At 47.1% G+C, this 24,459-nt stretch overlaps 1 protein-coding gene across 1 annotated transcript; it reads right to left on the bottom strand.

Annotated features, from left to right (window-relative positions):
- Nucleotides 1-230: 230 nt before the first annotated feature.
- On the bottom strand, nucleotides 231-24,458 carry taf5l (TAF5-like RNA polymerase II, p300/CBP-associated factor (PCAF)-associated factor). The gene is made up of 5 exons (XM_038805750.1): nucleotides 24,311-24,458; nucleotides 21,987-22,131; nucleotides 12,653-12,757; nucleotides 8,033-8,757; nucleotides 231-1,804 (listed from the first exon to the last, which is right to left on the bottom strand). Exons 2-5 carry the CDS (start codon nucleotides 22,126-22,128, stop codon nucleotides 1,013-1,015), a joined length of 1,764 nt encoding a protein of 587 aa, XP_038661678.1. The 5' UTR covers nucleotides 22,129-22,131; nucleotides 24,311-24,458; the 3' UTR covers nucleotides 231-1,012.
- Between the last annotated feature and the right edge of the window lies 1 nt (nucleotide 24,459).

Genomic DNA, 24,459 nt, shown 5'->3' with positions numbered 1-24,459 from the left:
CTTTGCTTTACTTGAAGATTCCACTTGAGTCTTGATACCTTGTCAAAGCCAATGGGGAAAGCAAATATATATCGCTAAAAAATTAAATTTTATCTTTGTCTCGGTGTTGCGATTGAACTGAGATTTCTTCCAAATACAACATCTTGATTACTCTTAAAAATCGTAATTAGCAACTGACATTGTATTCAGAAACTAAACTGCATTTGGAAAACAGCACTCAATTCAGTGTCTCACTGTGCAAAACAGAGTTTAATACGCAGTTTAACAAAAATGTATGTTGATTGCTTTCCTGGAGACTGAGCAGAAGGTTCATTTTGTTTTATGCAGGCTTGGGGCTGTATGCTGAAGTACTTATCAAAATTTCAAGCACCTTTCGTAATTTCAAATACACCACTTCTCAGATTAAACATAATCAATGTCTGCCGCGCGAGTGTATTTTCCAGAAAATTGCAGAATTAAACACCTGGCTAGTGTGACAGAAGAATTCAAACTTCCAATGGGATCTTGTTTGTTCTGAACACAAGATCAGACAAAATAAATTACAGCCAGAATGTTCTAGTCACATTTCGGCCGATTGTGTACGAGTGGCATAATTTGTCCAACAGGTGGACAATTGGCGGTTAACATCGGAAGGATGCCAGATTCACGTTCTGAATGTCATAGCAATACAGTGATGTGTTGACCAGAACTCCTGCACCTAGTGGATTTGCAGAGGACTGCAATCTGAGTGACGTGGATACCCAGCACAGATGTCCTAGGGTTGACATGCGAGGAACCACCAATATTGGTCCCAGTGTGCATCATGGAATCACTCTTTCCTATCTAAATATTGGGAAGATTGTGCAACAGTTGGTGTGTTTGGCAGCAACAAGATGTCATCAAAGCCAGCCTGTTAAGGTACTATATGTCTCCCCAAAGCAAGCCACAAGGTACATTCATGATACACCTGGGTCCTCTTGATGGCTTACGTTTAGGAGTTTCTAATTAAATAGGAGGAATTGTTCTTTGATGCTTATTGTTCTTTTTTTTCTTGTGCAACCCCAGTAACCAACACCAGATTACAGGCCATAAACTGCACACTCAAAAGGTTACTGGTCTGTCCCATATATACGCCCACCAGCTCACTGGAAGAACCATCCACCAATGAATTTGCGTAGGCGTTACGAATATCCCAGACACGAACCGAATTATCAATGGATGCAGAAACAATCAAACTGCTATCTGGGCTAAATGCAAGGTTAGTTATGTGGTCAGTATGCCCTCTCAGCTCTTTGAATAAAGTACCCGATGCAAGGTCCCACAACTTCAGTCGCTGATCTTCACCTGCTGAAGCCAAGTACTTCCCATTCGGAGAGAAAGCCAATGCCAACACAGGTCCACGATGTCCCGTGAAGAGACGTACAGTATTCCCTTGCTGTGTACTCCACAGGCGCACAGTTTTATCTATTGAGCCTGTGGCTATGTAGTTAGAGTTCGGGTGGAACTTGACACAGTCTACATCCGCTAAGTGACCCGCATAAATGCGTAATGGGTACGTTCTGTCAAGTGCCCAAAGTCTTGCTGTCCGATCATGTGATCCACTTACAAAGTAAAGGCTCAAGGGACTAATATCGACATCCCAGACTGGATAAGAATGGCCTTGGTACAAACCAGTGTTCTTGAAACTGCACAAATCCCAGTAACGGACTGTTGTGTCTTCCGAACATGACAAAAGTCCCGAATTATCAGAAAGGAATTTGGTGCCATATACAGGCCCACAGTGTCCTCTTAGGATTTTCATTTCACTGCCCACATCATCTTCCACCTGCATTAGGGAAAAAAAGTATGCAAAGATCAATAAATATCAGGAGTAGGTAGAAAATAAATAATATTAAGTTTCAATTTATCATGCGAGCATGTAGGATGCAAAAGGTCCCTTTACATATGCGTCTGAGGTTCTACACATCTCACTGTGGTCTTGGGCATGCAATGGCAAAACAAGAGACATATTTATACTTTTCCTTTCTGCTGTTCTCCTGTCGGTCAACAGAGGATTCAGAACAAGACATGGTGCTTTGCACAAATGGGTTACTTAAATCAGCTTCCAATGGACAAGAGAGCAAAGGCAGTGGACAACAGGATGAATTTCCTTCTCAAAACTGTCCTGGGAACCAGGTGCAGCTGGTTTGGGAGGAGTGCATTTGTGACAAGTAATGTTGCAGGCGTGGAAAACAGCACAGAGCCTGTCTGTGACAATACTGCCCTGTGTCAGAGGCTAAGCACCTACAGCTGGTGTAGCCTATTGAGCAGGGAGCAGCTGAAATTAACAACAGAGCAGTAAAAGGGAGTTCTCCAGCTGTGGAGCCCAGAGGTTTACAGCCAATAGTAGTCTAGTAAGACAAGGCCAAGAGATCTTCACCACTACCTCTGATCCTAAAGTGTAACGGTGACTTTTCAAAATTATGCTAATTCTCCCCTCTACTAAAAAGAATCTATATAATCAGCAATTCCAAAACTAGTAAAATGATATAATAGTGTCACAGAACCCTCATGATGGTGGAAGCTCCCTGAATTTCACCACACAAGGGCACAGCATGTAAAACACAAAAGAATGCTTGCAGCATTCACATCACGTGCCTCAAGAGAAAACCAATTCCACACCTGGTAACACTCGAGCTTCAGATTCAGAAGGTTGTGCATGCAAGTCCCATTTCAGAGACCTGAGCACATCATCTGGGCTAACTGCCCCCAACTTAAGCTGCTTTTACACTGAAGCCTTGGTCTTGGGAAGAGCTGACTGAAGTACTTGCACGTTTGTTTTAATAAGTAGATTCAACAGCTACAAATATTGCAGGCATGGGAAATCTAGAATAAAGACAAAATGCCACAGACACTCAAGAACTTCCAGCAGCACCTGGTGAGAGGAAAAGCTTGGGGAACTCTTCTGATGAAAGGTTATTGACCTGAAATATTTAACCTGAATGTTCCTCTCACCACAGTCTATACACCGTATACCAGTGAAGATAGTGTCACTGCTCTACTGCCTCAGTAGTAGTTGGGAGACCAAACAAAAAATAAATTATGCTGGCATAGACTCAATGGGCCGAACGGTCGGTTCGTGCTTTGTCGCACTCCAGGAGTCAGTGGCCAAAACAATACAAAAAAATCTTTACTCATTCATTACAATTTTAAGGCTTTTAAAATTCAGTCTGAGGTTGTGAGGAGGATTGACCCAGTTTGCATCACTCCTCACAGGCTCAGTACGACAGTGGATTAATCACTGTTACAAGTGGTCAGGTTACAGATTACATGATTCACATCTCTATGGATTCATAGATGTACCTGGGATTTAACAATCCTGTTACAAACCAGTAACTCCTCTATTAAAAAAAATCCAGAGAACATTCAAAATCCCACCACAGCAGTGACATTTATTGAGTCGATGCCCAATAAAATGGTCTTGAGGAAGAAAAACCTGACCTAGTTTGACCCAAATGTGTCCGTGATGATTGACTTAAGTTCTCTGAATTGACCTAGCAAGTTACTTAGTTGTATCGAATGGAAGCACCTCAAGGGGAACTACAGATGAGCAATAAATGTCAGTATTCCAGATAATGAGAAAAAGAAACACAACACACAGAACCCAATCACAGCCATTTTTCTGTGGAACAGCACCCAGCGTGTCTGCCTCGGACAGACTCCGCTTCCCTTGGTCAACTCCGCCACAATATAGAGGATGACTCCCAACAAGCAAACCTTGAAGCCACCTTGTCCCTTCTCCACATGCTTCAGTTGATTGGGGTCAACTTTCAAACATTTGCCACGTCTAAAAAACCTCATGTGACTCGTTGATCAGTTCTGATTTGCCCAATTTAATATCAAAGCAAAGTTCGCCACCCACTCCACTGCCTGGTGCACAGGTCACATGGGTAACCTTAAGTCTGCAGGCCGAGACTTGAACTCTGCTTGATTGATGGCCCATCCACCACCTTAAGTCTCCACCATTAAAACAAAGTGTGATTGCAGAGTAAACCATCTACCAGATTCAATGCAGCAATTGGAAAAGGCGCCTTTCAACCCTCCACCAAAGGGCAGAGGGTACTTGGGAAAAACATCAAGTTCTCCTCCAAATCTTCCACCATTCCTACTTGGAAAATACAGTCATTGGATCGAAATCCTGGAACGCCCTAAAGTGTGGGTGTACGTACATCACATGGATTACAAAGTTTGATGGCAGCGACTTACCACCACCTTATCCAAGGTACTCAAGGAGTTGTATTAAATGCTGCCTTGCCAGCAATGCTAATGTTCCATGAATTAATAATTGATTCATCTTGGTGACTGATGGGACCACCTCAGGCGGTGCTTGCTTTTTACACAGAACTTCCAACATAGTAAATCACCCCAAAGTACTTCACAGGAGCATGGTCAGACAAAAACTGACATCAGTGCAGATAGAATCATAGAATTTACAGTGCAGAAGGAGGCCATTTGGCCCATCGAGTCTGCACCAGCCCTTGGAAAGAGGATTCTGCTTAAGCCCACATCTTCACCCTATCCCAGTAACCCCAGCTAACATTTTTGGATACCAAAGGACATTTAACATGGCCAATCCACCTAACCTGCACATTTTTGAACTGTGGAGGAAACTGGAACACCCGGAGGAAACTCACACAGACATGAGGAAAACGTGCAGACCTTGCACAGACAGTGACCTAAGCCGGGACCATGGAGCTGTGAAGGAACAGTGCTAACCATTGTGCTATCGTGCCACCCACGATGTTTAAATGATTGGTCAAAGAGGTAAAGTTTTAACAGGAAGGAGCACAGGAATGGTCTAAGGAGAGAATTCCAGAGTTTTAGGGCTTAGACAGCTCAAGGCCTGGGAACCAATGATGGGGTGAGGGATTTTGGGATACAGCACAAAATCACTCGCTCTCATTTCCGCATTCTAGAGAGTAAAACAGCCCAAAACACATCTTAAACCCTGCATCTTCAGCTCCTGCCTTTCTTGATGTTAAAAATAGAAGCCACCTGTTTAGTAACCCCTGGTCTCCCCTTTCCAATGTCTCGCATTTATGGTCTCTTTTCCCACCCCATTCCATTCTACCCCTCTCTTCCTTGAAGCCTCTCAGCTAATTCCTCAACCTCCTCTCATCTGACCATTCCCTCCGTCTTTATTGACATCACACCAACTGGCATTGCACCGTTCTGCCCCAGTCTTCACTAATATTACTTTGCTTAAAACTTTTTTCCAAAGACGAAGGAGGACCCATCCCCAACCACCTGTCCTGACAAACTACTTTTCCCATCCTAGCCATGGACAGAAAAGGCTGGTTATTTCTGCCACAAACTCTCAACAGGCATCTTCCAATCTTACTTCTGAAACAGACCAAGACAGAGACCCCCACCGTGGTCAATGTCACAATGGCATTCTGTGTAACCCTGGTTAGTGCTAACTGTCCTTTTCACTATCCTTGACCGCTGTTCAATCGTTGCAACTGCTGATTACTCCACTTTTCACCACAGACTGCATTGTGCCTCCACAGCACCAAACTTTTATTTCCACTTTAATATATCCCAGTGTTAAATTCTCATCTCCCTCCAAGCTATATTTTCACTTTGATATATCCTAGTGTTAATTTTTCATCTCCTCCCAAGCCCCTCATTCATCAACATACTATTCCTCAACATCCTGTCCACTGAGCAAATTATACTAAAATACTGAATAAATCAGTTTGCTGCAGTTTAGCAATGGCTGAATCCATCCTGTTCAGCTCTAGGAAATACATACTTGTTAAAATTAGGATCTTCCATCCCTGGGATTCTAACTGCTTATGCCGCACTCACCTCAACGTTCCTTTGAGTATTCCTAAAGGTGAGTACAGACCATATTCAGCCAGCCCGCATTTGCAAAACCCAAAACAAAAAGTCTACTGTCAGATGCCATTCCACGGCAGGGCAGCACTTGCTGAACAATCCTGAGTGCACTAATGGCTACACTAAAGCTAAGTTAAGATAATTAATCAAGCTCATGATGTGGGTGACACGGTAGCATAGTGGTTAGCACTGTTGCTTCACAGCTCCAGGGTCGCAGGTTCAATTTCAGCTTGGGTCACTGTCTATGCAGAGTCTGTACATTCTCTCCAAGTCTGCATGGGTTTCCTCCGGGTCCTCTGGTTTTCTCCCATAGTCCAAAGATGTGACTAGGTGGATTGGCCATGCTAAATTGCCCTTAGTGTCCAAAAAAAAAAGGGTAGGTGGGATTACTTGGTTACGGGGATAGGGTGGAGTTGTGGGCTTTAGTAAGGGCCAGTGCAGACTCGATGGGCCAAAAGGCCTCCTTCTGCACTGTAAATTCTACACTTGCTAGAAGCAACAAGCATCTTTAACAGGGACTCGTTCTCTGGAAATGAAAAGAATATGTTCAAGCTTTATGCCTTTTTTGAATTGCTCAGGTTGAGAAGCCTATTAGTTCCCTTTTGCTTTCTCCTTGGCAATGCTTCCACCAAATTGAGTCAACTTGCCAATCAATCAATCAGGATCCATTCCTCCTGCAGTATAAATTGTGATCATTTGAAATTTGGCATTCTTGCATTTGTCCTGACGAGTACAAGACAGAAAGCTTCAGTGACAGGTCTCTCTTTTCAGCAAAATGCATAACCCTTTCACCAATACTGACCCCATTTGTCTTTCATTTCTCCCATTCCAATTTTCTCTTTACCTGTCCATTCCAAAGGCAAGAATTGACCCTGCCCGAATGTGGGAGAGAAGGTATCCTCACCTAAGAAGTCTCTCCAGTTTTATATTCCTGAGGACATTCCTGAGTGCACACAGGTGGCACCAATGCATGAAAATTGGGGGTGTTAATATTACCAATGCTACCCACCCCCCAACTTGTTTACAGAATGTTTGGATGATAATTGAGCTGCAATGAAAAAAAATAATACATTTCACTGCCAGCTGCTAGTAAGTCATCTGCTGCACAAACTCAAGCTATAGATGAGACTATTGCATTCATTATGGAGAAAATTAATTTTGGGTTATATACACCTCAGGACATCCCACGGTGCTTGACAGCCAATGAAGTAACTTGGTATTCACTGTTGTACTACAGAAACTGGGACAGCCAGTTGTGTACAGCAAGGCCCCACAAACAGCAATGTGATTATCTGCTTTATTGAAGATGTTTGAGGGATAAATCATCAGGTGACGGGGATAACTGCCCTGCTCTTCTTTAAAATAGTGCCAACGAATCTTTTATACCCACCCACGAGAGCAGGCAGGGACCAATTTAACATCTCATCAAAAGACGGCAACTCAAGAAAATGCAGGACTCCCTCAGTGCTGCACTGGGGTGTCAGCCAAAGCTTTTGTGCTCAAGTCTCTGGAGTGGAGTTTGAACCAAAAACCTTCGGAGTTTCAGAAGAATATCAACTAAGGCACAGCTGGAAGTCAAACCACGAGATGAAATGTGGAGTTTGCCAATGGTGCATCATGGAGCATACAGTGTGTGAGGGAGGAGGATAATTGAGGAAGGGCTCTGCTACGAGGGTATGTTGGGAAGAAGAGGGGCGGCACGGTGACGCAGTGATTAGTGCTGCTGCCTCATGGCACCGAGGACCGAGGTCTGTGTGGAGTTTGCACATTCTCCCAGTGTCTGCGTGGGTCTCACCCTCACAACCCAAAGATGTGCAGGGTAGGTGGATTGGCCATACTAAATTGCTCCTTAATTGGAAAAAAAGAGGGCACTCTAAATTTATAAAAACAAAATAAAATAAAAATGTTGGGAAGAAGAGAGGGTGAAAGTGAAACACGAGAAAGGGGGATGTTGTAAAGCAGGAGGGTGCCACGTCCTTCAAGCTGCATTCTTCCCTACCTGCCATTGGGAAGTCTGACCGGCTGCACTCAGAAGGTTATCTTCCCCGCACACCACCCAAAAAGAAAATAGAAATACAGAAAGAACAGTGGAGAAAAAGAGAAATTAAAAGAGAGAGCAAGGACAGGGCAATAGACAAGAACAGACCATTTTCTAGCACCAAGACCTTCATACCTCATCATCCAAGATATCACAGGCGAGGTTGATTCGAGAAACATCCACCTGCTGCGGTCCAAGCTTGAGCTTCTTTGGCCTCAAGCTCCAGAGTTTGATGCAAGAGTTGTCAAAGCCAGCACTTAGCAACTTGTTGTCCGGTGAAATTTCTGCAGTATTGAGTAGCTGGTCTGTGTTGTAGAAAGCATAGAAACAAATAGTTGTGAGAGAAGGAGGTCCATCTTTTACCCGTTTTATAGTGTCCTGCAACATGTCCAGTGCGGCTTCATTCTGCAACATGGTAGAGGGTAGTTCTGAGGGCTCTATGCCCACCCCCTCACTGCGCGATTGTGTGCCAACACTGTACAGCTGATAACCTGTCTGCGGAGAACACTGAACGTCTAGCTGAACCCGAGAGGCAAGAATCTTGCACAAAGCACTATTGTTGTCACTCTGGAGGTAGCGGAGGAGATAGTTGTAGCTTTCTTCAGTAAGGCTAACAACATATTTGTTTTCAATCAGGCTACGCAGCTTACAGTTTGAATAAATATCCTGGCTATTCAGAGTAGTCCGCAGCTGTTCCATGATGTCCTTCTGATCTGTATTTTGTAGGAACATCCCGTGAAACCGACTGTAGAAGCTGTCTGCTGCACTCTTCAAACCACTGTGCACCATGTCAAGGTGGAGGTAGATGAATAAAGGGTAGAGCAATTGTTTCACTTCTCGGCTGTACTTCGATTCTGTATCTGGAATAGAAATGTGATAGTGAAGTGAGTAAAAACACTTTCAGCACGCGTTAAAACTCAAACTTTATTTTTCTCCCCTGGATTACTGTTGGTGCCGTGCACAAGGGTGTATAGCAATAGGAGGAAAGAGCAGATGAACGCATTGCTGGAGAGGGGTGGAGTTGTGGTATATTCCCACAAGGGAGAAAGATAGGGTTACCAAAGATCCCTGCATGACAAAAGGAGATATACAGAGAAAAAGATGCATACGACAGATATCACGTTGCTAATACAAATTAAAACCAGGCTGAATACAGAAAGTTCAGAGGGGAAATGAACTAGAAATGAGAGAGTAACATAGAGAGTGAGAAGAGACTGTCAAGCCAACATAAAAGGGAACAAATATCTTCGATAGGCATATAAACAGGAAATGGGTATAAAAGGATGGGTGTTCAAAATAAAGTGAGCAATGATAAACCCGGCAACCATAGGCCAATCGGTTTAACTTTGATGGTGGGGAAGCTTTTAGAAACAATAATATGGGACCAAGTTAACAGTCACTTGAATAATTCTGGATTAATTAAGGAAAGCCAGCAAGGATTAGTTAAAGGCAACTCGTGTTTAACTAACTTGATTCAGTTTGACAAGGTAACAGAGACGATTAATGAGGGTAATGCAGTTGATGTGGTGTGCATGGACTTCCAAAAGACTTCTGATAATAAGCCACATATTAGGCTTCCCAAGAAAGTGGAAGTTCATTGAATACAAGGGAGAGTGACGGCCTGGTACAAAGCTGGCTGAGTGATAGGAAAAGGTAGCAGGTAAATGGTTCTTTTTCAGAATGAAAGGTATACAATGATATTCCCCAGGGGTTGATCTAGGACCACAGCTTTTCTTAATCTAGATTAATAACTTTGGACTGGGGTACAAAGGGCACGATTTTAAAATTTGCAGAAGACAAAAACTTGCAAGTATAGTGAACTGTGAGAAGGATATTGACAGGTTTCAAGAAGACATAGACAGGCTGGTGGAATGGGCAGACACATGGCAAATGTAATTTAATGAAGTGCAAAGTCAGCCATTTTGGTAGGAAGAATGAGAAACAGCAAAATGAAATAAAGAGTACAATTCTAAAGGGGCTGCAGGAACAGAGACTCTTGGGGTTATGTGTGCACAAATTGAAGATGCCAGGACAGGATGAAAAAGTAGATAGAATAAGTTGTAAAAAGAGAAGCAGAGTACAAAAGCTAGGAAATTGAACCTTTATAAAAAGGTTTGGTTTGGCTTCAATGGAGTATCGTGTTTGATTCAGGGCGTCACCCCTTAGAAAGGAGGTATAGTTATCAAGAAGGGGTGCAGTAAAGATTTATGAGAATGGTTTCAGGAATGAGGATCTTCAGTTACGTGGACAGATTGGGGCTGTTCTCCTGAGTGAAGTAAAGGTTGAGAAGAGATTATTGATAGAGGTGATGAGAATCCTGAGCGGTGTAGACAGAGTATAAAGAGTGCAGCTGTTCCCATTGGTGGAAGAGTTGAGTACCAGAAGGCAGTGATTTAAGTGAAAGTCAAAAGGATCAAAGGAAAAACGATGTAAGCAATGAGTAGTTCGGATCTGGGTGTCATGGAGGCAGATTCAATCATGGCTTTCAAACAGGGAATTGGATAAGTACCTGAAAGGAAAGCAAATTGCAGGGAAATGGGGAAGGGGGGGGGAGCCTTGCTCGTCAGCACAGATGGGTCAAGCTGAATGGCCTCCTTCTGTGCTGAAGCCATTCTAGGATTTCCGACTTGTGTTCAACAGAAAAAGGAGCTTCCATTGGCAAGTCCCACTTTCCAAGACCAAAACCATAATCACATGAGTCCACTGGGTAAGTGAAAGGCAAACCCTGACTCCACTGATGCAAGCATGGGAAACAGTCAGCACCAACGTTCCTTCCAAAATGTTGTTGTTTTTTCAATGTGTAGTACCTTTAAATTTATTTGAGTGGATGCACAATGTGTTGTATTTTTTAAAATAAATTTAGAGTACTCAATTCTTTTTTCCCCCAATTAAGGGGCAATTTAATGTGGCCCATTCACCATGCACATTTTTGGGTTATGGGGGCGAGACCAAACCAACACAGGAAGAATGTGCAAACTCCACATAGTCCGTGACCCGGGGCCAGGATCGAACCCGGGGCCAGGATCGAACCCGGGGCCAGGATCGAACCCGGGGCCTCAGCGCTGTGAAGCAGCAGTGCTAACCACTGGGCCATCGCGCTGCCCTAACGTGTTGCATTTAATCTGGATCAAGTCCTGCATGGTCACGCACAGCTTTGTGGGAACACTGGTTGAAACCCTCCTGGTATTTCTAAATGTCTCGCTGTCAGACAATGCTCTTCAGGTTAACAGTATTTATTAGGTCTATCAGATGGACTGGCAGATGGATACCTAGAAAAGAACAAGCAGTAACATGTGCTTCTAAACAGTGGAAGTCCCAATATCTTTGTCATTCTCTTCAGTAACTTTCTTTACCTGTGAGAATTTGAGTGATTGAACGAATACATTTTCTGCATTCAGGGAAGGGAGTGAAGTGAACTCCGACAACTATTTTCCTGGAATTCAAAATCCAGGAAAATTCAAAATCCTATAAGCTCTTGAGAATGGATCAATTGACTCTCCACAAGGACCACTTGACTCTCTATATGCCAGATTTTTCATTATCATTCTTTACAAATGAAACGGTTATTCAAGTTAGAATATATAGTACACCATCTCTCACACTGTTATCTTTCCCATTTTCATCTCCCGTGGTGAATAGCAAGATAAATTTCAGATAAATCTAGAATCATGCTGAACAAGTATCTGACAGTGGGTTAGTTCATCGATATAAAAGCAGGTGACTGCACTCCTCATTTCCAAGACCTCTGGGAGAACTGCTTCAATATCAATAGGAAGAAGAGTTTTCTCCTTCCAAATAACTCCTCTCAAAAAGCAGAGTGTTGATTTAAGGAGGAACAAAGTATTTATAATAAAGCTTTGTTCAACCAAGACACTCAATTAACTAAACAGGAGACATAACTTAAAATCTTTCTACAAATAGAGTACCTGTGACTTAGTCACTAATGCCCATTCTTAAATATTCATGGGACATAGACATCGCAGACAAAGCCAGAATTTTCTGCCAATCCCCAATTGTCCTTAAAAATGGCACTGGGCCACCTCCTTGAATGCAATTGAGTGTCTTGTGTGACCATTTTGGAAGATGCTAAGAGTTGTTCACATTGTTGTGCGTCCAGCCTATGGTATGGGTGTCACTGAGTAAGGACTGCAGATTCCCTTCCCTAAAAGACAGCAGTGAACCGAATGGGCTTTTACTGTGATCTGGTAGCTTTCTGGTCACTATTAATTATACTAGCTTTTGATTCCCGAGTTTTTTAATTAATTGAATTTTTCCCAATTGTATTGGTGGGATTTGAACTATGCCTCTGAATCATTAAACCAGGCCTCTGGAATACTAATCCTGTAACATGCCACGCGGCTACCCATACCTCCCTAGCCTCTCTTCAGAACTCGAATGATGAGTTTTAAGTATGTTTGGCAGCACCAATAAGTCAGCTGTACTGATAGAATACCTTCCCTTTGATTTTAGAATTGCTCAATAGTTATTTAACTAATCTTATAATAATTATAATCTTTATTATTGTCAGAAGTAGGCTTACATAAACACTGCAATGAAGTTACTGTGAAGAGGACAAACTTCAAATAATACTTTCCTTTCAGGTAAAAATTTGTACGTCACACAATTGCAGCTTTCTAACGTGATCTATTGAATTCAAAAAGGGTATCAAGTAGAGAACGAGACACAAACCCAGCGCATGGGCAATTTTACATAAACTAAACAAATTTAAACAAGCCTGCTTCTATCCAAACTTACCGAAAAGGAAGATTTTCAGCCGTGCAAACTGTATTTCATACTGATTAGGATCCGCTTGACAGGGAGCTGCAGACACTACGTTGGGAGAGCCAGACTCTGCCTGAACTGTTTTTTAAAAATATAAATGAATGTGATCAGCATCAAGGACCTGACACATGTGGTAAAAGCCATGTGGACATCAAATTTCCCAACCGAAAACAAAGTGCAGCAGCAAGCTGAGATCACTTATAAAAGGGGCAAGGCCAATTCAGCTGGTATAGATGAAATTGTAATTAAATTGAACCAGTTTGACTAAGGTGTGACAAAGCAGTTGTTTTATAATTACAGCCCAACGTCGCAATTTTTCCAAAGCATCCTCAATTCCAGTCACGAACTGGGAATGTTTTGCAACAAATAACATGCTATTATATATACACACACCTATATATGCAAAGAAAATATTTAATATATAAATTATATACACACTGTCATGAGTCCACCTGGAGACAGCAGCACAGTATTCAAAGGGCCTCAATTGGTATGCATGTCTCTCCCAGTAAGGGGCTTAGAATTGCAGTTTAGATAATCAAGTGTGAATATCTTATGGAGGAGAAACTGATTATTGACGATTGGGAAGGTCCCTGAGATATACATATGTATAGTCAAGGAAGCTGATGGGGGCAGACAGCCAAATGCACAGAAGGCATAATCAAAGAACAACAAAGGTATAATTTTAAAAATAAATTTAGAGTACCCAATTCATTTTTTACAATGAAGGGGCAATTTAGCGTGGTCAATCCACCTAGCCGGCACATCTTTGTGTTGTGGGTGCGAAACCCACGCAAACACGGGGAGAATGTGCAAACTCCACACGGGCAGTGACTCAGAGCCGGGGACCTCAGCGCCGTGAGGCAGCAGGGATAACCCACTGCGCCACCATGCTGCCTCCACAAAGGTATAATTAACTAGTCCCGGAGAAGGAAGGCAGGCAGTTACCATATAGCAGTCTCAAAGTGGACAGGCCAGTTTCCAGCCACCAGGCCTGAAGGCCACGTTAACAACAAACAAACTTCGAAGTCTTAGTGCCATTGTGTGCAGCAACCTACGTAAGAGCAATTTTAAAATATCTTCGCTGGACCAGGAAAAAGATGGTTATTCAATTTGGATGTTGTTGAGGAACGGGGGAAGTCATACAGAGTTCAGGAATCGTAGATATATTTGTGACAAGGGATACACTCTATATAATGTGTGTGTTTAGTAATTCATACATCTTAAATTGCGAGAGTAGAGTTTGTGCATATTTGTTTCTACTTTAATAAATAATCTTCAATAATTGTGACCCGTTGAATGGGCTATTTGTCACTGGTATTGCACTTGTTTCCCTACACCAAAACAGAACAAAACTACACACCACCACAAATTGGTGGGACACCCTGGCAAATTAGCATGCTTCATCACAAAACACACACAGTACTGATTTCTACACTCCTGTGGCACTAACTGCACATATGCAAAGGCTGCACACATCATTGTGTGCCTAGTTGCCAAAATGTGGGTAAAAACATCAATATGTGGACTGGGCAGAATAAAGCACATGACTGGAAGCAGTTGAATGATCCTTGGGCACACGCGAGCAACCTGACATTTTATTTGCCACGGTCCAATATTCCACTTGCCCAAGAACATTTTAAATTCCAAAATGCAACTTGAACCTTCAGCCTGCAGGTTGCTGATCCAGTACTATGATCACTTGTTCCTGGAATATGGGAGACAAGCACAAGGCTTTATTTATTACCCATCCACAAATGCGCATTAAGATTCAACCACATTGTATGGGATTGGTGGCAGGGTCACTTCCCCGAAGAACATTAGTCAGCCGTGGTAATTTGCTGCAGTTGGTTCACTAATTACCAGATTAACAGAATTGAATTGCCCTCATCCAATTTGGACTTGTGATTTTGGATTGCTAGTCTAGTACCATTATCACTGGGTTATCACACTCTGCTGGGTCCCATAAAAAGCACACACACATCTTATCAAATATAACAATAAGCCCCTTTTGCTAAATTTTGTTTAATCATATCCTGTGGCCATCTTCAGCACCAGCGTAGTTTGTTTATTTTACTGTGACTGTTGCTCATTGACATTAGAAGTGGGAATGGGCGGCAAAGAGACTTCCAATCCACAATGAGGTAGATTCAAACCAGACCCAACACAGACATGCAACCTACATCTCAAATGCAACTTGCATGTATTATCTATTCCAAGTCTATTAAAACCTTTGTCTACAATATATGCTTGCTTATGAAGCCCAGGAGGTCAAACCCACTTCCTCAGTTTACAATGTTTGTATTATGTACAATAATTACACTATCCAAAGTACCACTCACTTTGCAATATGTATTATCTGGCATTTCTTGGTATTAACGTCAACTAACCTGCTCAATGACTTCAGGACTATCAAAAAGGCCTTATCAAACCAACCCAATTTCAAGTATAAATCATGCCTTTTTAAAAACCAAAGCGCATCAAATTCAATATTTTTCAAAGTTAGAGTTCTCATATTCCCTGGGAGATGCGACTGCCCAATTACTACAGTGTGGATAATTACAGAGTTGCATATCACGAGTTAATTACCATTTCAAAAAACTCTGCGTCCCACGTATTTTATTTTTAGCCACAACGCCTTTGTGAACTAACACTCACTATAGCTGCTTTTATACAGCTACTTGGTTCCAATTCTGAAGAAAAAGGTGATTTATGTGCCTACCGTTCTACTGCTAAGGTAAGAGAACTGCAATTGAGTGGGGCCACAAGAAAGCATTGGTTTCCCAAAATCCAAACAAGCATCCACATAAAACCCATTTGTGACATTCCTTTTTTTTTATTTTAGAGGGCCCAATTCATTTTTTCCCAATTAAGGCGCCATTTAGCGTGGCCAATCCACCTACCCTGCGCATCTTTGGGTTGTGGGGGCGAAACCCACACAAACACAGGGAGAATGTGCAAACTTCATACGGACAGTGACCTAAAGCCAGGATCGAACCTTGGACCCCGGCGCCGAGGCAGGAGTGCTAACCACTGTGCCAGCGTGCTGTTCCATTTGTGACATTCCTAACTGGAACTTGGTGTTTGCATTTTGTAACATTTTTACCATAAAATCGATTCCCATCTCATTTTATAGATGCCATCAACAATGGGGTAAATGTGAAAGAAATTAGATATTTATAAACACGTGGCAGCACGGTGGCGCAGTGGTTAGCATTGCTGCTTCGCGGCACCGAGGTCCCAGGTTCGATCCCGGCTCTAGGTCAATGTCCGTGTGGAGTTTGCACATTCTCCCCGTGTCTGCGTGGGTTTCACCCCCACAATCCAAAAGGATGTGCAAGGTAGGTGGATTGGCCATGCTAAATTGCCCTTAATTGGAAAAAATTAATTGGGTACTCTAAATTAAAAGAAATAATAATATTTAGTTGAACTGCAATTTCTGATCATCCAGTACTACCTGCCAGACAAGCAGTCTGACAATTTGGAGACAGCGAAGAGGGGTGCTGAAGTGATGGTCAGTATTGCAGCAGAAAATAGGAGACCAAGCATTGATTGATCCTTGGGGGACACCAGAGGGAACAAAGTGGTGTGGCAATGAAGAGAAGCCACTGTAGTCGATTCACAAGTGTGAGTGCAATTCTAGCCAGCTGGACGACAGTGGAGGATGCTGTGGTTAAAGGCTGCAGTCATGCCGAGAAGGACAAGGAGAGGTAGTTTACCCTTGTCACTGTCATATAGGATATTATTTGTGACTTTGAGTAGTCTTTTATTATGGTAAAGAAAGGGAGCTGAAATTCAAAAGTGGCACTGAGAAAGATCTGCTCAAGGACATTGAAGAAAAAAGGGACTTTGGAAATGAAGCGGTGGTTTACAAGGATAGAGAAGTCGGATTATTTTTGTGGGATGGGATGGTGATGGTAACAATATCAGCATTAAGAAATTATGTAGTGGTAATGTCACTGGACTAATGATGCAGGGAGTCTGGCTAATGCTCTGGGGACATGGATTTAAACACTACAACAGTAGCTGATGAAATTTTAATTCAATTAATAAATCTGGAATTTATAAAGCTAGTATCAGTAATGGTGACCATGACAAAAATCAATGATTGTTGTAAACCATCTGGTTTATTAATGTCCTTTGGAGAAGGAAATCTGCCATCCTTACCAGGCCTGGCTTCAGACCCCAATAAAATGGTTGACTCAAACTGCCCTCTGAAATGATCCAACGAGCTACTCATTTCAAGGGCAATTAAGAATGGGCAACAAATTCTGGCCTTGCCAACAATGCCACTTGCCATGAAAGGAAAAGAAACAAATAATTGGAACATAAAAAGGACAATTGAGTGGTCAGCATTTTATTGAAATAAAGAGACTGGGAATAAGATTGAGGGAGCAAGTGATGGGTCTCATGGACAAGATGGTCTTGAAGGGGAGATAGAAGAAGAAGTAGTAGAGAAAAATGCACTGACAGGGCTGTGACAGGGGTGCATCTTAGAGGAGGTTTGGAAGGTAGTAGGGAAGCTCAATCTTCGTAACAAGGAAGTTCACAAGCTTCTTCCGCCTGTTGTTGGAGGAGCGAGGGTAGAGAGGATTAAGACGTGAAAAGACACCTGGGGGGACTTCCGGTTGCGGTGATGCCCAAGGCGAATGAACCCCCGCGGGCGGTGCTGGTGCGGTTCCATCGGTTCAGTGACCGGGAGTGTGTGCTGCGCTGGGCCAAGAAGGAGAGGAGCAGCAAGTGGGAGAACTCGGTAGTGCGAATCTACCAGGACTGGAGTACGGAGGTGGCTAAGCGGTGGGCTGGGTTCAACCGGACGAAGGCGGTGCTGCATAACAAGCAGGTTTAATTTGGAATGCTGCAGCCTGCGCGTCTGTGGGTAACATACAAGGACCGGCATTACTACTTCGAGTCCCCGGAGGAGGCGTGGCGCTTTGTGCAGGCGGAGAAGCTGGACTCGAACTAGGGTTTGGGGGCTGCGGGGTCTTGTGTACTACGGTTGTTTCTATTTTTGCTGTTGCTGTTTTTGTAACTTAGATATGTGTTTTTTATGCTGGTTCTTGCTCTGTTTCCGGGTGGTTCTGTTGGGTATGGTTTTGTGTTATTTGGGGAATGTTGGGGGTTTGTTTTTTTTTCTGTACGGGGCTGGGGGAAGGGGTGGAGCTGGAATTTGGGAGCTGCGTCAGAAAGGTGGGGTGGGGCAGTGTGAAAGCGCGGGCTTTCCTCTGGTTTCCCGTGCTGCGGGGCAGGAGGGGTGGAGCTGGCAGTGGAGGCGTGGCCTCTACTAGTTTTTTCCCGCGCTGAAGCGGTGGCAAGGAGGAGTGGCAGGAGGGGGGATGACCCCATGTTGGGAGGGGCCGGGTTTTGGCGGGAGTTGCCGGGGTCAGCAGAAGTCAGCTGACTCACGGACGTACCATGGCGGGTGCGTCGCGGCTAGGAGGGGTCCTAGCCTGGGGGGTGGGGGGGATGATACCGGGTTGCTGCTGGACTGGCTAGGAAGGAGCTGGTGTGGGCCGGGGGGGTAGGGGAGAGGCGCTATCGTCATGGGGAACGGGTCGGGCGGGGTGTGCTGGCCTGGGGCGAGCAGTCGATGAGCTATGGCTAGTCGGAGGAGGGAGGGGGCCGGGGTGCCCTCTGATCCGGCTGATCACCTGGAACGTGAGGGGCTGAATGGGCCGGTTAAGTTGAGTATTTTCTCATTTGAAGGGGCTGAAGGCGGACGTGGCTATGCTCCAGGAGACCCACTTGAAGGTGGCGGACCAGGTTCGCCACCTGGGGCAGGTTTTCCACTCAGGATTAGATGCGAAGAACCGGCGGGTGGCGATTCTGGTGGGGAAGAGGGTGGCGTTCGAGGCGTCTGAGGTGGTGGCGGACAAGGAGGGCAGGTTTGTTATGGTGAAGGGTAGGCTGCAGGGAGAGAAGGTGGTGCTGGTAAACGTGTATGCCCCGAATTGGGATGACGCTGGCTTTATGAGGCGTATGTTGGGCCGCATTCCGGACCTGGAGGCAGGGGGCCTGGTCATGGGAGGAGACTTTAACACGGTGCTGGATCCCCCACTAGTCCAGTTCAAGGACGGGTAAGAGGCCGGCGGCGGCCAAGGTGCTGAGGGGGTTTATGGACCAGATGGGAGGGGTGGATCCCTGGAGGTTCGGGAGGCCGAGGGCGCGGGACTATTCCTTTTTCTCCCATGTGCATAGGGTTTACTCCTGAATAGATGTTTTCGTCCTGAGCAGGGGATTGATCCCGAGGGTGGAACATAGAACATAGAACAGTACAGCACAGCACAGGCCCTTCGGCCCTCAATGTTGTGCCGAGCCATGATCACCCTACTCAAACCCACGTATCCGCCCTATACCCGTAACCCAACAACCCCCCCCTTAACCTTACTTTTATTAGGACACTACGGGCAATTTAGCATGGCCAATCCACCTAACCCGCACATCTTTGGACTGTGGGAGGAAACCAGAGCACCTGGAGGAAACCCACGCACACAGGGGGAGGACGTGCAGACTCCACACAGACAGTGACCCAGCCGGGAATCGAACCTGGGACCCTGGAGCTGTAAAGCATTTATGCTAACCACCATGCTACCCTGCTGCCCCAGTATTCGGCGATAGCAATTTCGGACCATGCTCCGCACTGGGTCGATCGGGAGATGGGGGAGGTGCGGGACCAGCGCCCGCTGTGGCGTCTGGACGTGGGGTTGCTGGCCGATGAGGTGTGTAGGAGGGTCCGGGGAAGTATTGAGGGGTACCTTGAGGCCAACGATACGGGGGAGGTCCAGGTGGGGATGGTTTGGGAGGCTATGAAGGCAGTGATCCGGGGGGAGCTGATTTCCATCCGGGCCCATAGGGAGAGGAGGGAGAGGGAGAGACTGGTGGGGGTGCTCCTAGATGTGGATAGGAGGTACGCGGAAGCCCCGGAGGAGGGATTGTTGGGGGAACGGCGTAGCTTGCAGACCAAGTTCGACTTGCTGACCATCAGAAAGGCGGAGACACAGTGGAGGAAGGCGCAAGGCGCGGTTTCTGAGTATGGGGAGTAGGCGAGCAGGATGCTGGCGCATCAGCTCCGCAGGCGGGATGCGGCTAGGGAAATTGGTGGAGTGATGGATAAGGGTGGGAATGTGGTGCGGAAGGGGGCAGAGGTCAACGGGGTCTTTAGGGACTTTTACGAGGAACTATACCGGTCGGAGCCACCAGTTTGGGGGAGGGGGGGGGGGGGGGGGGGGGGGAGAGATGAAGATCTTTATGAACAGGCTACGTTTCCCAAAGGTGCAGGAGGAGCTGGTGGAGGGGCTGGGGGCGCCGGTTGAGTTGGAGGAGCTAGTCAGGGGGATTGGTCAAATGCAGTCAGGGAAGGCGCCGGGGCCAGATGGGTTCCCGGTGGAATTTTATAAAAAGTATGCGGACCTGGTGGGCCCCCTGTTGGTGCGGGCCTTCAATGAAGCATGGGAGGGGGGGGCTTTGCCCCCGACGATGTCACAGGCGCTGATTTCTTCGATCCTGAAGCGGGATAAGGACCCCCTGCAGTGCAGATCATACAGGCCAATCTCGCTCCTCAATGTGGATGCTAAGTTGCTGGCGAAGATCCTGGCAGCCAGGATAGAGGACTGTGTGCCAGGGGTGATACACAAGGATCAGACAGGATTTGTCAAGGGAAGACAGCTTAACACGAATGTGCGGAAGTTGTTAAATGTTATGATGATGCCGGCGGTGGAGGGGGAGGCGGAGATAGTGGTGGCGCTAGATGCAGAGAAGGCCTTTGATAGAGTTGAGTGGGGGTACCTGTGGGAGGTGCTGGAGAGGTTTGGATTTGGGGAGGGGTTCATCAAAAAGGTGAGGTTGCTTTATGAGGCCCCGATGGCGAGTATAGTTACTAATGGAAGGAGGTCAGAGTATTTCAGGTTCTACCGTGGGACCAGGCAGGGGTGCCCCCTGTCCCCCTTGCTTTCTGCACTGGCAATTGAACCTCTGGCTATGGCGTGGAGGGAGTCAGGGAGGTGGAGGGGTCTGGTGCGGGTTGGGGAGGAACATCGGGTATCGCTGTATGCGGACGACCTGCTGCTGTGTGTGGCGGACCCAGTGGGGGGAATGCTGGGGGTGATGGAGCTGTTGGCTGAGTTTGGGGGCTTCTTGGGCTATAAGCTGAATCTGGGCAAGAGCGAGGTATTTGTAGTGCACCCAGGTGATCAGGAGGAGGGAATTGGTAGGCTTCCGTTTAAGAGGGCAGTGAAGAGTTTTAGGTATCTGGGGGTGCAGGTGGCCAGGAGTTGGGGGAATCTCCACAAGCTTAATTTTACCAGGTTTGTGGAGCAGATGGAGGAGGAATTTAAAAGGTGGGACATGGTGCCGCTATCGCTGGCGGGTAGAGTGCAGGCCATCAAAATGACGGTGCTCCCGAGGTTCTTGTTCCTTTTTCAGTGTTTGCCCATCTTTATCCCTGGGGCCTTTTTTAGGAGGGTGACTAGCAGCATCACGAGCTTTGTTTGGGCGCATGGGACCCCGAAGGTGAAGAGGGTCTTCTTGGAGCGGGGCAGAGATGGTGGGGGGCTAGCGTTACCCAACCTCCCGGGGTATTATTAGGCAGCACATAGAATCATAGAACCCCTGCAGTGCAGGAGGAGGCCATTTGGCCCATTGCATCACTACTGGCCGTCCAAATGAGCACCCTACCCATGTTCACTCCCCCGTCCATGCTGCCCTATACCAGTTACCCAACCTGAACATCTTTGGAGACCAAGAGGCAATTCAGCATGGCCAATCCACCTAACTTGCACATCTTTGGACTGTGGGAAGAAACAGGATCACCTGGAGGAAACCCAAGCACACATTGGGGGGGGGGGGGGGGGGGGGGGGGGAAAGAAGAGGAAACATACATATTTCACACAACTAGTCACCCAAGGTCAGAATTGAGCCCGGTTCCCGGGCAGTGTGAGGCAGCAGTACCAAGCACTATGCCACCCTCGGAACCTAGAATTAGAAATCTAGAACAGTGAATGCCATCAACATGGAAACGGCACCCAAATTATTCATGCTTTAATGCACTGTATTCCCCAATTTCAGAATTGTGGCAGTGGTACATCCAATACTTTTGTTACTCATTCTGAATTACAATGCCTCTTTCACACAGCTGATCTAACAGCCTGAACCCATGTGTGCTGACCCTCAGTTACCACACATACAGCCTAATTCAATAAAAGCAGGGTACACCAGCTGGTGGTGTTGGTGCAATGGTATTGTCACTGGACCAGTCCATAAAATAAAATGCAACCATTCACATCATTGCTCAGCTTGGTCTTTGCTATACCTGTTAAATTAGTTGCCATTTCCTCTGCAGTCTGAGAGAATTTGGGTCCTTGCTTCATGGCTCCATCGGTGTCTACATATTGTCTTCTTCGGAGGTACTGAGCCACTGCAGTCTGAATCTGTTCTGTACGCACTCGCTTCATGGTCTAATTGTTACAAGCAAACAAAATCAACATGAAGGGCTGTACACAACAGTTATACTTTTAAGGCCAGTATTATCAGTAACATTTAGGGCAGCACGGTGGCACAGTGGGTTAGCCCTGCTGCCTCATGGCGCCGAGGTCCCAGGCTCGATCCTGACTCTGGGTCACTATCCGTGTGGAGTTTACACATTCTCCCCGTGTTTGCGTGGGTTTCGCCCCCACAACCCAAAGATGTGCAGGTTAGGTGGATTGGCCACACTAAATTGCCCCTTAATTGGAAAAAATTAATTGGGTACTCTAATTTATTTTTTAAAATAAAAATTATCAGTAATATTTCTTCATGTTACCCAAGTGCTGAACTGCAGCCTCACCTTTTCGTTTGAAGCCCCAGGTCCCCCTCTCACCATTGCCATTCACCCAGGTACAGCCCTCTATTCCACTTACTCATAGTTGAACAAACATGGCAAAGATTAACCATTCAACTCCAGATTTGGCTGAGGCCTGGTTGGGGGCGGTTATCCCAGGTTCAGGGGTGGGGTGGGGTGTTTAACGTGAGCTGGGAGGGGGAGATTAACATGGGTTTGGTGGGGGTCAGACCTTTTTGGGGGTGGGGTCAACCCGGCTTGGCAGAGGGGGGAAACGGATCAACCCGGCTTGGAGGAGAATGTGGCCGGGTCAACCCGGCTTGGCGGAGAATGTGGGAAGGTCAGCCCGGCTTGGCGGAGAATGTGGGCGGATCAACTGGCTTGGCGGAGAGGGGGGCAGTTCAATGCGCCTTAGCAGAAGGGGGGGGTCAACCCAGATTCGCAAAGGGGGGGGGCGGTAAACCCAGCTTGGCAGGGAATGTGGGTAGGTCAACCCAGCTTGGCAGGGGGGGGAGGGGGGGGCAGGTCAATCCAGCTTGGCGGAGAGGGGGCAGGTCAATCCGGCTTGGCGGAGAGGGGGGGGGGGCAGGTCAATCTGGCTTGGCAGAGGGGGCGGGTCAATCCAGTTAGCGGAGAGGGGGTGGGTCAACCTGCCTTGGCAGAGAGGGAGGGGAACGAGTCAACCCGGCTTGGCAGAGAGGGAAGGGGTGGGTCAACCCGGCTTTGCGGAGAGGCGGGGCTGGTCAACCCAGGTTGGCGGGTCAACCCAGGTTGGAGGAGTGGGGTGGGGGCAGGTCAACTCAGGTTGGCAGAGAGTGGGTAGGTTACCTGAGTTGTGGGGGGGGGGTTACCTGAGTTGTTGGGGGGGTTACCTGAGTTGTTGGGGGGGGGGGTACCTGAGTTGTTGGGGGGGGGGGTTACCTGAGTTGTTGGGGGGGGGGTTACCTGGGTTGTTGGGGGGGGTTACCTGGGTTGTTGGGGGGGGGGTTACCTGGGTTGTTGGGGGGGGGGTTACCTGGGTTGTGGGGGGGGGGTTACCTGGGTTGTGGGGGGGGTTACCCTGGGTTGTGGGGGGCGGGGGTTTACCCTGGGTTGTGGGGGTTACCCTGGGTTGTTGGGGGGGGGGGGGGTTACCCTGGGTTGTTGGGGGGGGGGGGGGTTACCTGGGTTGTTGGGGGGGGGGGTTACCTGGGTTGTGGGGGGGGGGTTACCTGGGTTGTTGGGGGGGGGGTTACCTGGGTTGTTGGGGGGGGGGGGGGGTTACCTGGGTTGTTGGGGGGGGGGTTACCTGGGTTGTTGGGGGGGGGGGTTACCTGGGTTGTTGGGGGGGGGTTACCTGGGTTGTTGGGGGGGGTTACCTGGGTTGTTGGGGGGGGGGGTTACCTGGGTTGTTGGGGGGGGGGGTTACCTGGGTTGTTGGGGGGGGGGGGGTTACCTGGGTTGTTGGGGGGGGGGTTACCTGGGTTGTTGGGGGGGGGTGTTACCTGGGTTGTTGGGGGGGGGGTTACCTGGGTTGTTGGGGGGGGGGGTTACCTGGGTTGTTGGGGGGGGGGGGGTTACCTGGGTTGTTGGGGGGGGGGGGTTACCTGGGTTGTTGGGGGGGGGGGGGTTACCCTGGGTTGTGGGGGGGGGGGGTTTACCCTGGGTTGTTGGGGGGGGGGGTTACCTGGGTTGTTGGAGTGGGGTTCCCGGGTTATGGGGAAGGGGGGGGGGGGGGGGGTTATCCGGCTGATGTGAAGTTGCGCCCGGGATCCTACAGGCCCGAAGCCTCGGCACCGGCCGATTCCTCTCAAGCGCCCTCGGGCCGGGGAACTTACTGCATGACGGCCGCTCGCTTACACAACAGAGAGAAATCTATGGTCAGGGGGAACGGCCCCGGGGCTCAGGCTGGCCTCGGCTTCGGCTTCAGGCCCGGGCCCGGGCTCGGGGCCTCTCCGCCGCTTTGGCGCCTCCGCTCGGCTTCATG

The sequence above is a fragment of the Scyliorhinus canicula genome, chromosome 1 (genome assembly GCF_902713615.1).
Source record: "Scyliorhinus canicula chromosome 1, sScyCan1.1, whole genome shotgun sequence".
Lineage (NCBI taxonomy): Eukaryota > Metazoa > Chordata > Chondrichthyes > Carcharhiniformes > Scyliorhinidae > Scyliorhinus > Scyliorhinus canicula.
Note: the sequence above shows the minus strand (reverse complement) of the source record. Positions and strands in the feature narration are given on the sequence as shown.